At 39.2% G+C, this 13797-nt stretch overlaps 1 protein-coding gene across 1 annotated transcript in view; it reads left to right on the top strand.

Moving 5' to 3' along the window:
• LOC308132290 (neural-cadherin) overlaps positions 1 to 13797 on the top strand; it is a gene marked incomplete at both ends in the record, with an annotated part of 403944 nt that overhangs the window by 103679 nt on the left and 286468 nt on the right. Inside the window, 2 exons of the mRNA XM_080499326.1 lie at positions 3632 to 3857; positions 12376 to 12580. Coding sequence (XP_080355452.1) covers positions 3632 to 3857; positions 12376 to 12580 — 431 coding nt within the window. The remainder of the gene's footprint in view (positions 1 to 3631; positions 3858 to 12375; positions 12581 to 13797) is intronic.

Below are 13797 nucleotides of genomic sequence, written 5' to 3'. Positions count from 1 at the left end.
AATCGTCATCCACCCGAGTGGAGCATGGCCACAATAGGCCACAATTGTGTGGGCACTCGCATACTCACGGACATAGGTAGCATGTATGGGCCTTTACCAGTCCACTCCTCAGAAGTTCTATTGTACCGTCTCTGCTCTGCCTCCACCTCACTCCGTTCAACTTGCTCTGCAGGTTCACGCTTTTTAAAAAAAAACTTTCACTCAGAAAACCATTGACAAAGCTCCGAAGGGGAAGTAAATGGCTACACATCATGGCAAGTGGCACATAAATCGCACGACACAACAAATCGATAAGGAAATTAGTTGACAACACTTTTAATAATCAAATTTTATCGATTCGTTGTTGCAGCCCTACTCCAGAGTCTTTCTCAGAGGCTATTTGTGTTGATTTAGGTTGTACTTTTTATCTGTGATCTGGTTCTTTGTGATTGGTTCTTCACTGATGAGTTGGTGTATCACTAACTCATGAACTGTGTTGTTTGTCTCTACTGTAGCCAGACACTTGCACCAACAGAATAGTTTTTCACTCACCCCACTAGACAGTCCAATGATTGCTATTCAAATCCTCCCAAAATGAAGAAAAAAGGTATCTCCTTTGTGTCACCAATTCAAAACAGGACTGAGAAGATCAAATCAATAATTTTCTGGGTTTTAAAATGAGTGTTTGATCATTTTCTGACACAGAATCATGTTGAAGACGAGGCCTGTTTTGTTTCTGCTGCTCTCCTCTGAGCCGCTGTACTTGGCTCTTCATGCACATGCAATTTACCAGTGTGACACCATTCATTTCTCCATCATGCAAAATAATGACTTTTCTTATTGTTTGCCATGTCACGATTTCTGGTGCTCATTTAAAAAGTGTTAAAAAGGTGATCTTCCAAGTTTCAACCTGCGGATGGAAAATAAAATACAGAAAGCAGAGATCTATCTATTAATGAAATTTAAACATCAATGTGGTGTCTAGACAGCTTTTCATTCATTGGAATTGATGAGTCATCCACTAAAAGCTTTGTCACACCTCTCGCAGCAGTTTTTCCATCCACTTTTCAGCATTGGGTTTTATTATTTTGTAGATGCAAGACTTTGAAAAAAGTGTTTGTAGATCTTCAGTTTTCATCCAAAAATGGTCATAAATAAAATGTAATGGTGTTTCTGAAGGCTGTTTTTGACATATAGTATATGACATGACATGTGTGCCTTGTCACGTGTAGATGTATACTTACTCAAATCACATGCAGCCGACATATAGAACATTAACTCATCCAAATATTTTTTGATTGTGGCCTTATTCAGTACAATGAGACTTAAACAAAGTATACTGTATATAGGAATTGTCCTTTGAGCCACTCCACACTTTATCTGAATATCTGAATATCTCAATTCTGACTGATGAATACATTCTTACTTTACAAACTATCAATCCTTTGCTCAATTTTAACATCTTTTGTTGTAGTCCAATGCATTGAAAAGTTCAGCTTTCCACAGCTGACATTGCTGAACATGTTTGTTGAGAAAATTTCTTATTTATTTACCTGTTTTTCTGATAATCAGTTGCACTAACAACCAAACATGTCTCAGAAAAACACTGAAAAGAAAATGATGGGTAAAACCAACTAAGACAGAGGGAGGGGGAAACACAAATGACACTACACAAAACTAATAAAAAATGACCTCAACTCAAAACTCCCCCAGAAATGGCAGCAGATGGTACGGCTGATTGCTTGGGCTTGACTATGAAAGAGCCTGATCCATTGTCCCGCCAGCATGAGACCTCCCACCAGGATGGTTACTCCAAAAGAAAAAAAAAACTAATTAGTACCAGTAAATTTTGTGATGATGGTCTTAGACTAGAAAAAATAAATTGTAAATCAAATAATTATTGTGGCGTGGACATGAAATGTTTGGGATGTGGCCGCCTGCAAATCAAACCAGGAAGTGAGGTGAGTGAGTGTGAACGTGGCATCGCCTTCAGACCCTACTGTATTGTCTCGGCCGTCACATCTGATGAGAAACAATCAAATATAATAAAATCAGTAATAAAAATGTTGTGGACATTTCGGTTGAAATGATGGGTTTCATTCAGACAAGCGGCTTGTTGCAGAGAGCACAGAGTCCATGTTCCCTCCCACTTGGCAGGAAGATCAGAGTAGTTCAGGAACCTTGTATGTTTTCACCTACTCAGCAGGGGGGAATTAAAATAACCCATTTTCCCACAATTTTGATGATTTATTCATTGTATACATAATAGATCCAACACTGAAGTCATCTTTAGATTTGGCTGTTTTCCTTTGGTCATCAATAAATAATGGTGACATATAGCAAAAGTGTGAAATGGCGTATGAATCGAAATCTCTCCACATTAGATTGTAAAATATACAATATGTGTATACTTTCTATAACATGTTTCTTATTATCTAGTGTTAATGAATTATATTTCTTCTGTCTATGTTTGCATGGGTGCAGCTAAATGATATGTTTTCATATTAGAAACTATAAATGGAAATACAAATGCCACCCAAGTCACGTTTGTTTATAAACATAACGCTGAGATATTTTCAATTTGCCATCTCTTTGAGTCATCCAACAAAGCCACATATTGTTCAACTCAAACAAAGAAAAGTAGCTAAAGCAGCTTTAGCAATTAAAAATAATTGCATGAAAATTACTCATCAGCTGCAAGTGTTCTGGATCTGTTTTCTACCTTTATCTTTAGAAAAGAACAGGAAGGCAAGGAACAGTCCAAGTGGGGTTTAGAAAAAAGAGATCACACAGGGCCTAATTTCTCTGACTTTCTGAAAATTAGACTGACACATGTCTGAGATCATGAGCATTAGGTAGGCCCTATTTACACAATGTTTTTCAGGAAAGTGGAAGTGTATTGATAGCGTATTGTTCTCTGCTGCATGTGTGTGTATGGATTCATTCCAAAAACAAACCAAAAGGAGCAAATCATAGCTCGGCATATGCTCACTACATTTTATTCAGCGTTTCGGACATTTCCTTGGCAACTGACATTGTTTTCAAACTGCTGCCTTGTAAGCGTGAAACATGTCTTAAATGAAAACACAAAAATAATACATTTTCAATTGAAATGTTGACGTTAAGTGTTTCCTTCACTTTTAGGGTTCTTAAATAGTGTTAATTAGAAGAAAACAGGGGAACATTCCAATGAAAAACATAACAAACTACACGAGAATTTTCTAAAAGTCTAAGACTTCATTCATTGAGAAACTGCACATTTTTCATATTTTTCAACACTTTTAAAACATCCAAATCTCACTGACTGAGAAATAGACTGGCAAAAACATGTACCGTGGGTCCCTGAGTAAGACCCTCGATCCCCACCAGATCCCCCTGAGCGCTTATCTGTGTGGCTGCTAACAATGAGTCATACGATCATAACTGCCCCAAGGGAATCAATTCAGTTGTTAAAATAAAATGAATAAAATAGGTTGATAAGTTTATACATGTACTTGGAAATATCATGATTATGTGCATAAACTATGAAGCCAATTCAAGAAGATTTCTACTTCACCAACTTGTTAAAGTGTTACAAAAGGATCCATCAATCCAGTGAATCTGCTTTTATTAATCGTTGGGCTAATTCAACACTCCAATAACTTCTATGCAGGTGGTGACGGACGATTCGAGGTGGACCGGAAGAATGGCCAGGTCAGGACGACAGGTCTCCCCCTGCAGCGGGACCGAGAGTACCTGCTGACCGTGGTGGCGGCCGACAGGCTGGGCAGCCGCAGTGCCCCCGCTGTCGTGTCGGTGGTCGCCGGAGACCGCCCACCACAGTTTACTAACGCTTCCTTTACTATTGCCATACCGGAAAACACTCCGGAAGGACAACCGTGAGTCCACATTTTGTCTTCTTCATTTCTCTGCATCTTGGTACAACAGCTGTTGTAAAATATTCCATAATTTACCCTAAAACTTTTACAACAAAAACATTGGTTACCATGGTTACCAAAGAATAACACAAATGGTCATCTATTGGTGGCCTGCAACTGCGTCACATGGTTTTGCACTGACACTTGCTTTTTATTTTTACTGTACCTCCTTCTACTATAGTTTTCGAGTTAAGGCTGAAATATAACTTTGTGTTTTACCTGTGAAGAAGACAGTTGTTTGCCTAGACGCAGATGTTTCTCTTTCGAAGTTCTGCATTGATTTTGTATTTGCGAGTAAAGTAATTCACCGGCGTACCATTCACCATTCCGCCACATGAAACTCCTTGCCAGGGTATTTACTTGGCATGTCGTGACAGACTTGGACAGTAATGTAAGCATTTTTGATGTGATTTTAATCTAAGTTATTTATAAATAAAGAAGGAACTAGGGATGGGGCCGATCCGATCCAGTATGGCTATCGGGTTCCGACATCAACGTAATTCATGGATCGGAAATTTCCGATCCAAGCTGCGGAGATTTCCGACCCATGAAGCCGCGTCTGTGCTTCTACTGAAATGAGTCCACAAGTGTTTCTCTGCCAACTGCTCTGCTCGCTGGCTGCAAAATGTAGAATGGATTTCCTGAACGGAGGCGGGTCTCGATGAGAAGCAGAGTAATGAGTCAGGAAATCCATTCCACAGTGTGCTAACCAACTTTTCATGACAATGTATCGCTGTTTGGACTTATTTTATGCTCAAAACACCACAAAGCAACACGGCAATGAGGATGTTTGCAAAGCCCTTGTACAGCGAGGTGCCTTCTCTGCTCACTGTCACCCTTTGAAAACGCCAGCTCGCTGAAGAGAACGGCACTGATATCAAAACAATGAACCCCTCCATGAAGCTGCGTCCTACTCCATGATAAACTCCCGGAAAAGAGTCCCAATCATTGGTGCTGCATTAGTGCTGGAAACACTGCTGATTGCGCTGCGTTCATAAAGAATTTCCCCAAGGATTAATAAAGTGATTCTGAGGTTTTAAAGATATAACAAGTTTATTATGAGATGGTGATGTCACGCAGACCCCCACATTGTCCAAATTGAACAAAAATAGTTTGTACTGCTTCCTTTTCTTACCTTATACTAACTAACCTCAAGTTGCCTTTTGAGGAAATACAAGCATACATTCATACATTTCATACTTTAGTGTAGAGAGGAGTTTATTACAGCCTCATATAAAATCATCAATAATGATGATAATAATAACTTTAAACCAAACAGGTCTGGTATTGGAATAGTATCGGTGTCGGTAGATCTCCAAATTCAGGGGTCGGGATCAGATCGGAAGTGAAAAAACGTGTATCGTGCATCCCTCGAAGCAACTATTATATTTTGTGTGGAACCCCAAAAGCCCAATATTGGAAAACAATGTACCGACAAATGGATCAATTACAGCTCTCGCCCACTGTGTCGCTGCAACGCATAGTTACAATTTCAGGAGGTGCCTGTTGATTTGTACTACTATGACTTTGGCTTTGGGGTTAAATTCTGTCGAACAAATATGTGTTTTAAAGCATAGTTCATTTTATTCTCCATTTCTTTGTTTTAATTACAATTTGTTCTTTATTTCTGTCATATATTTGCATGAATAAAAAAACATATTGATAACATGACTCAACAGGATTTTTCCTGCTGCTGCTTCCATGCCATCAAAATCAAACAAACAGTATTTAATCAGTGATGCCAAGGCTCCGTCTTTGGAGTTGGGAGTATTGTTTAAAAAAAAAAAAAAAAAAAAGTGATGTCCGCCAAAATACAATTCAGTTCAGTTTATTTCTATAGCACCAAAAACAACACAGTCATTTCTAGACATCTTTACAGAGGAAATAAACCACATTCTCACATGAACAAGTGAGGACATAGATAAATAAAAAAACCTTTAATAGGATGAAGCAGAACCAGAGATTTTTTGTTGAAGCACACTCAGAGGAGGCTTTCTGTAATTAGAAGAGAAAAAAAAAATATGATCTTTAACTCGACAAGCTTCAGAAATATCTCAACTATTAATGTTCAATACTTATGAGATTTTCGGGATGCTACAAACTATCCGTTCCTGGATAAGATCTAAACCAACCTCTGTAGACATTGTGCTGCATTGAACTGCAGAATCTACTATATATCCCAACTGAAAGTAGAATGTACTTTTTTCATTTGAAATCCAATATCTAAAATAATTTTCCAGATGAGATTTCAAATATATAAAGCACTAGAGAAGATAAAGATGACAAAAAACAGTATATCGAGCCAGATGCACTTTTGTTGATAACATTTATGGCAACTTTAGGCAATCTCATCCCGTTATGACAGGCAAATTCTGCAGGAGTCTTTTTTATATGAAAACCCTCGACTCTGCTTAATAAAAGGAACGAGTCAGTGGAATATTATAGGTTTGAATCAGTGGAAGAAACATCAACATCTATACTTGTGTAGAAGTCTCTGAAACTACAGTGTGTATGTGTTTATTTCTACACATCATATAAACTAGTGATATGAATGCCACAAAACAAACGGAAAGCATCTCACCCAGCAGTGCACCCAAACTGTAAGAAGTGAATCTCAACCTAAATGTTACTGAGTATATTTGAAAATTATAAAAGAGTAAGATAAATCATTAAATCCCTTTTCCCACATTTCACCTTCCTGTTTTGAGGATGTGTTGGGAAGCCTCATTAAGGCACTCTGGGGAGCTGGGGGCGTCAAGGGTCATGTGGTAGGAATTGAACCTGCAAACTCTCAATCCCAAGTCCACTTCTATTACCTTGAGAGCAAGTTCTTTAGCCCTATAAGACAAAACATGGTAACATAACTTTACTTGGTTTTTTACTGTTTGAGTAATCTCAGCATGCTTCACATGATCCAGAACATTCACACACAATTACACATGCATGCAGATGCGTGCACACCATCAAGAAAAGCAAAATCTGGATTTCAGTGCCTGAACATGGACAGGGGCCCAGCTGACATGGATCTGAGGGCTCCACGTGGTTTATGCCTGGGCTACTTGGGCTTAAAATGGACATTTCATTAGACTTTATTTAGTCAGGGCAACCATACTGAGATTATTAATCTCTTTACAAGTGTGTCCTGGCAGCAGCACATAAAACAGGTTTACAATAAATAGCAGAGAAATGCACAGTCACAGAGTAAGAGCATATGAAATACAAAACTATAAAAGCCACCAAATAGTTAAAAATATATTAGCTAAAACAAGAACAAAGTTAATTTTCTGTTTCAAGATACTGTAAAAAGCCTCTAAACTCTCCTTGTGAGGCCAACTCTGAGTTTAAAGTCTCTCTGTAAACATGAACCATGAACATGGAGCAGAACACATGAAGGTTTTTTTGGCCCAGTTTGGTACGTGAAGTTGGAACTGTGAGTAAAAACAAGTCTTTGGACCACAGACTGTATATATTTCTAGGTTTCTGGGTCAAAAGAATGCAAAGGTAGGGAGGCAGCAAACCAAGAATTGTCTTGGAGATAAAACCAAGCCAGTGCATGTGTCTGCGTAAAGATAGAGCCAGCCATTGTACAGGGAACAATGATGGGTGAAAACTTTGCAGCCCATAATAAATCTCAGTGCACCATGATAAACAGTGTCCAGTGAGTGAAGACACTGAGAAGAAGCATTCATGGATACAATGTCCCCATAGTCCAACGTGGACAAGAAAGTAGCTTCGACAAGGTCTTTTTGAATCTTGAAAGAGAAGCACAATCTATTTCTGAAATAAAAACCCAATTTCAATTTAAGATTTCTCACAAGCTGTGCAAAGTGACAATTAAATGAGAGGCAATCATCGATTATGATTCCAAGGTATAAGGTATAAGAAACAACTTCCTCAATGACATTACTTTGGAGTGTAGTGATGGGGGATTTGTATCCCTTTTCTTGGAATGTGAAAACAACATGACTTTGGATTTCTCAGCATTTAACACTAACCTCAGGTCTCTCAGGTTGCACTGGACACCTGAAAAAGCCTGGCTGGTAATCTGATAAAATGTTATTTGACTATAAGAATACCTTTAGCTGTTCACAAAATACTTTTAACTGTTCATAGACTGCATGGAAACCAGGGGAGCAGACTCAGACGTTCACTTAATCGGATTTCCTGTATGGGTCCCAGTTCGGTAAATAATGGGAAATGTTGGCCTGGGCTCAGACTGGGTAACCCATAACAGTCCAACATGGGTTGTTCAATGGGTTAAACACTATTAAATCCATATGGGTTGACTGCATGGGTTTCATATACAAAGAAGCAGCTCATGGATAAATGAGCAGTCGTCCCAGTCGGTCAAACCATATGGGTAAGGTTTGGACAAACACAACAACTCACCCTGAGGATGGTTGCCATATGTTTGTAGCCCAGCTGGGGCCCACCAAACACCAGGTGTAATACTGCATTGAACCCTAATGGGGATTTGACATCGGGCCATTATGGAACCCGAGGACAAACCCACATGGGGCCCACATTTTAGTCTATGAACTACCAGTTTACTCCAATGCACAAATTTTGGTTGGTATGTAATTAAGTGTCAAGAAATGGAAGGGAATAGATTGTTCCAGCAGAGTAACATTTCCCTAGCAGGTGGATTTGATATTAAATACACTTTAATATGGTGAATCTCCAGAGGACAGCCTCTTCCAGTCTCCAGGACAAGTACTACTCAGGATATCAAGTTAATTCTCCAGCAGGACAACATTAAGGCCCAATCCCAATTCAATTTTGTACCCCTACCTCTACCCCTTAGCCCTTCGTCTCCGCCTCCGCCTTCCCCTCCAAAATGAGGGCAAATGCAAAGGGGTAAAAGTTTCAGCCCTTAGATTTGGGACATCCCTCTCCCTCTGCTCACCCCCACCCCTCTTGCTCCGTCTCATAGTTTTGACGTCATAATACGGCGCCGTTATATTAGCAGAGCTGAGTCACGAATATTTGTTGATTTTCCAGCAGGAGCATCGTCATGCCGTCCCAAATTCAACGTGTTACAGTTGCTTGGCTGCTTTGTTTTGTTTTCCGTCGTTCCACATCAAGGCGAAGAAATAGATGGAGACATGGATTACCTCATTTTTTGAGCTGTATTGGACTTCAAAAATATTTCCTCATTCACCATGGGAAAGTGGATGAGCTTCCTTGTTTGCTCGGGGGTCCCTGTTTTCAAAACACCCATATTAGAAGACTATGGTACTATACAGTGTAATAATAAAATGTTATAAACACGGTCTCTACGAAACAAATACACACGGAAGCTACATACGGCAGCGCTACTGCCGTTCTTACTAGTATAAAACACAACATGTTTATATAACTTTTGAAGCGTATATATGTGAAATGCGAGTCCTTCGGCGCCATGTCCTCATACACAACAGGTTTATATAACTTTAGAAGCGTATATATGTGAAATGCGAGTCCTTGTTGGTGAGTTGCGTGGAAGTTTGAAACTCCTCCTCCCCCTCTGTTTAAAGTGTGCATCTGTAAATGCTCCATTTCGAGGGGTGAATAGACCTTCCCCTCACCCCTCCGCCTCTGCGCACTAGTGAAATGGGACACCCCTTAGACTCTCGTGAACGCGCATTTCAAAGGGGGAGGGCTAAGGGGTAGAATTGGGACGCAGCCTAAAGCTTTACAGCCATGGTTTAAAAACAAAGAGATTTGGGGGTTGTAATTAACTGTCTGAATTATATTACCCATCATTCCTCTTTTCGAAGGAGTATGAGGGGAAAAAAATCCAACAGGATGATTAATTTTATGTGTGCATGTACATACATTTCATGGACCTTCACACACCCCTTTCAGATGTGGGCCTTCTAACACCCATGACAGTATGACAGAGCGCCTTTGCTTTTCTTCTGATTTAAAGGCAGATTAATTTATTATGGACGTTTAATGTGAATGTATTTCGTTCTTTCTGTAGCTGACATCAGATGGTCTTACATGTTTTACAGACTGATAAATAGATTTCCATACTGATATGTATTGCCTTCAGCAACAGGCAATTATTTATTTCCATATGCTCTGGGGTTGGGCAGTTGTACCTAATGCTATTGTGATTATAGTTACTTTCTATAGTAATTGTTTGGCTCTGTGAACATATAGACAGTTTCATCACATATACACTCCAAGAATATTGTTAAAGTTTAAATTTAAAGGTTATTATTATTTTATTGCTCTGGCCCACTCAAGATAAGGAGATAAAAAGTCAATTAGTGTCATCTAAAGTGAACATATGGGAATGCTGCCATTTTCTAATAAAGTGTGTACACCAGGCTGATGAAACCAGATTTTTCTTCTTTAACTGTGATAAGTTTTTATCACTGGCTATATTCTCAATAAACAGTTTTGTATATGCACAAATTCTAACTGCTTGCTGCTTGCTGGAGCTTTTCAAAAATCCCCAAATTTGAGAATTTCCAGTCTGACAGTGTTATGTCGTACTTAAAGTGATGGATAAAGTGTAATATATAATTTGTTATTCGTCAATTAATTTAATTGATAAATGCATAAAATGGCAGATATGTATATACATTGAGATGCAGTGGTCACACGTACTTCATTCTCCTTCAGGATGCAGCTGTAAAGGAACATTATCCAGATGTTTCCAGATGCTATTCCACAGAGGTTTGGTGTGTGCACATATGGAGAGGCAGGTTTTTGTTTGCATATCACAGCAGATGGGTTTATTTTATATAGAGTCCCTCTCCAAAGCACTTCTGTATTGTTGATAATTTGCTACTGTTCATTATTTTGCTTATTTATACAGAAATAAGGAAAGACAATAAACACGACCAGTGCAATTTATATGATTAAACTATAAAGGGGTAGAGTACAGATAACTATTGAAGAACAAATATAATGCAGTAACAAAGAATAGCAGAGTGTAAGTAATTCATTACAACACTTTTATGACACGTTCATATAGGTCAAACTGGATTTAGAAAATACTTTAAAATACCCTGTATGCAACCCTGAAACACAGAAGAGCTACTAATTACCTTGGAAAGAAACAGTAACTTGGATGTTATTCTTGTTAAGTATAAATACTTGTTAAATTCTAAATAATTTTGATTTTTACAGCAAAAAGGTTCATTAACTGAGGCATGACACATTTAAATGACTCCTATATTGTATGCATCTTTGATGTGTAGTAGATTTTAACAATGTAAATTAACTAAATAGCCATAAGCTTGATAAAAACTTAAACAACACTTATGGATATTTAATTTCCTTTTTAATTATTATAGTAGATCTAAACCTTCTCAGTGATCAACATCTTAGATATTTATCTTGTTGAGAAAATCCTCTGCAAACTTCCTTAAAAAGTCTAATCGACTGTAAATCATCAATATATTTCTTGTGAATTATCAATACCCAGGGAATGAATACCATAAATTATTTACCAATTGGATATTGATGTTATTATCAATATGCTGGATATTATTCTTGTAAATTGACAAAAATCTGTAAATTACCAATTACCTGGAAATCAATCATGTAACTTTTCAATATGATAATACTTTTATATAAGTTAATAATTTCAATAATATTAATCATGTAAATTATAAAAGACAAACCAAAAACAAATTATATTTGTTCTTGCAAATGGTCAATACCTTAATGATTAATATTGAAATAACAATAACCTCGATAATTAAAGTCAGGAGTGGCCAACTAGTCAGAGACCAAGAGCCACACAAATGACTGTGGATCCACAAAGAACCACATCGTACACATGTCGATCTATATACAAACTCCTTCTCTCACTTAAACACCAAATGACACATAATGAAAATCCACACATTTTCTAAGCCACATTTATTTATGGGACACGCAAATTAATACCCATGCATAGAGATACAGTTTCTCCTGTCTCAAAGTGCTTACACGCACTCACCTTTCTCTGAAACTGAGTGTCATGGTCACTTGTAAGAAGCACAGATGTGATTGGCACTCTGATAGTTTAGTGTTGGTGTCCTCGACCCTCATGCAGGATGTCGGGTGTTTGACTCCCAGCCGAGACGCTTTTTGTTTTGATCAGTTAAATCCCAACTAATGGATCGAGGAGCTGCATACTGACAGGCAAAAAGCCCCATGCGGCTCTGCCACACCTGCTCTTAAGTAATCATAAATATTGAGATGTTTTCCTTGTGAATTTTCAGAAATCTAACCACCAACCTTTAACGATCTTGTCACCTGTGAATTCATGTCAATGAGTATTTAGACTACTTTCAGGATTCATACGACACTTTAAGGAAAGTGTCAAAAAGTACATTTTAGAATCTTAGAACTACTTTTTGTGGCTCTGCCTCATCACTACCATTCCCTTGTGTGTGGTACATAATTTGAAAAACCTCTTTATTCATGGTCTCATCTTCCCCATCCTTTTACACATTTAGTGAACGATGTATCTTCTGCCTCCACGTCTCTGCAGCTTCCTGGTCACTCCAGCTGTGTCCTTCCAGAAGAAACCCATCGCCTACAGCCTCCTCATCAATCCCAGCAGCCTCTTCTCCATCTCAGCCGAGACGGGAGAAATCAGCTTGACGCGGCCCATCGACTACGAGAGCGACCAGCACCGCTACTTGCTGCTGGTGCGAGCCACCGAGGGCATGGAGAGCATGAGCAGCGCGGCGGAGGTAACGACAAAACAAACATGGGAAAGAAAAACAATTGATTAGTGAGTGTAAAACCTTAAGGGTGTGCTGACAGGACACATGTTGATGATTCACTCAGCGAGTCCTGTTCCAGTCTGACTTGTACATGAACTTGCACATGAAGGAGCAGCTCCACTTCCACTTCCCCGTTTTCAACTGAAAATGGAAAAGTCTTTGTGTTTTGGGGTGTTTCAATGCTTTCGTCTTAACTCAACCAATATTGAATAAGATTTGACAATTTATTTGTTTCTTCACCAGAGACATTGGTGAGGAACATACCTGATGGATGTGAATGATGTGGTTCGCCTGGTTGGAGGCCCTCTGAATGGGAGGTTTTATAAATGTTACTGCTGTCTGGAATTATTTCAAGCTGAACTGACGAAAAATGAGTTCCACATAAACCTAATTTAAAATACCTGTAAAAGTTTAAAAGTATGAATATTCTCATTAGCCGGAGCCAGATATAATTGTCTAAACTGGACTGACGGCTCTGGAATTCCCACAGACTTGGTTGTGTTGTCAGAAAGGGAAGCAGACCAAGCGACGTGCTGCTGCCGGCATTGATGCATCTGGTTTGGTTTCCATCATAACTCTGGCCTCAGGCTAAACATGTCCTGCTGAACCCATTCCGTCCTCAGCGGCTCCACGCCTCAGGAGCACGGCACAGACCCGAACAAGAAACAACTGGAGGGGAGGATGAGTGAGTGCAGACAGAAAAGTGTGATGGGGAGACTGAGAGGAAGCAAGCGGCAGGTAGTTTGTATGCGCCCTCGTCTTCCTGCATTCCTGTCCGAGTTAAGCGGCCTCCTTAGCCCCATGCCTGCCCTCAGGAGCCTCCGATATGTGCAGTCTGGTCAGCAACTCACCAGCCAGAACCTTCCAGACACTGCATCCACTGCATCCCCGCCCTAACAGCCCCGTTCTGTGTCTGAGGCTCAACGCTGGACTGAAAATGTTGTCTGCTGAACAGTGAACGAAATACACCCAGATCTGATTTCAGTTCTATTTCAAGACCGTTTTTCTTGTTGCGGTTTAGCTTCAGATTTGAGTGAACTAGTCTCTGAGGATAGCTTTGATTGGGTGTTTTAGCAGAAAAAAAGAGCACCCTTATACTGCTCTGAATTCAGTGCCATGCGTTTCTTTTTTTTCTGAGATGTTTTACGTGCGATGAATCAGTGAGGGGTTTTTACCGGCCAGCA

This window comes from Blennius ocellaris (genome assembly GCF_963422515.1).
Source record: "Blennius ocellaris genome assembly, chromosome: 1".
In the NCBI taxonomy this organism is placed as follows: domain Eukaryota; kingdom Metazoa; phylum Chordata; class Actinopteri; order Blenniiformes; family Blenniidae; genus Blennius; species Blennius ocellaris.
This window is presented reverse-complemented; position numbering and strand designations above follow the sequence as displayed.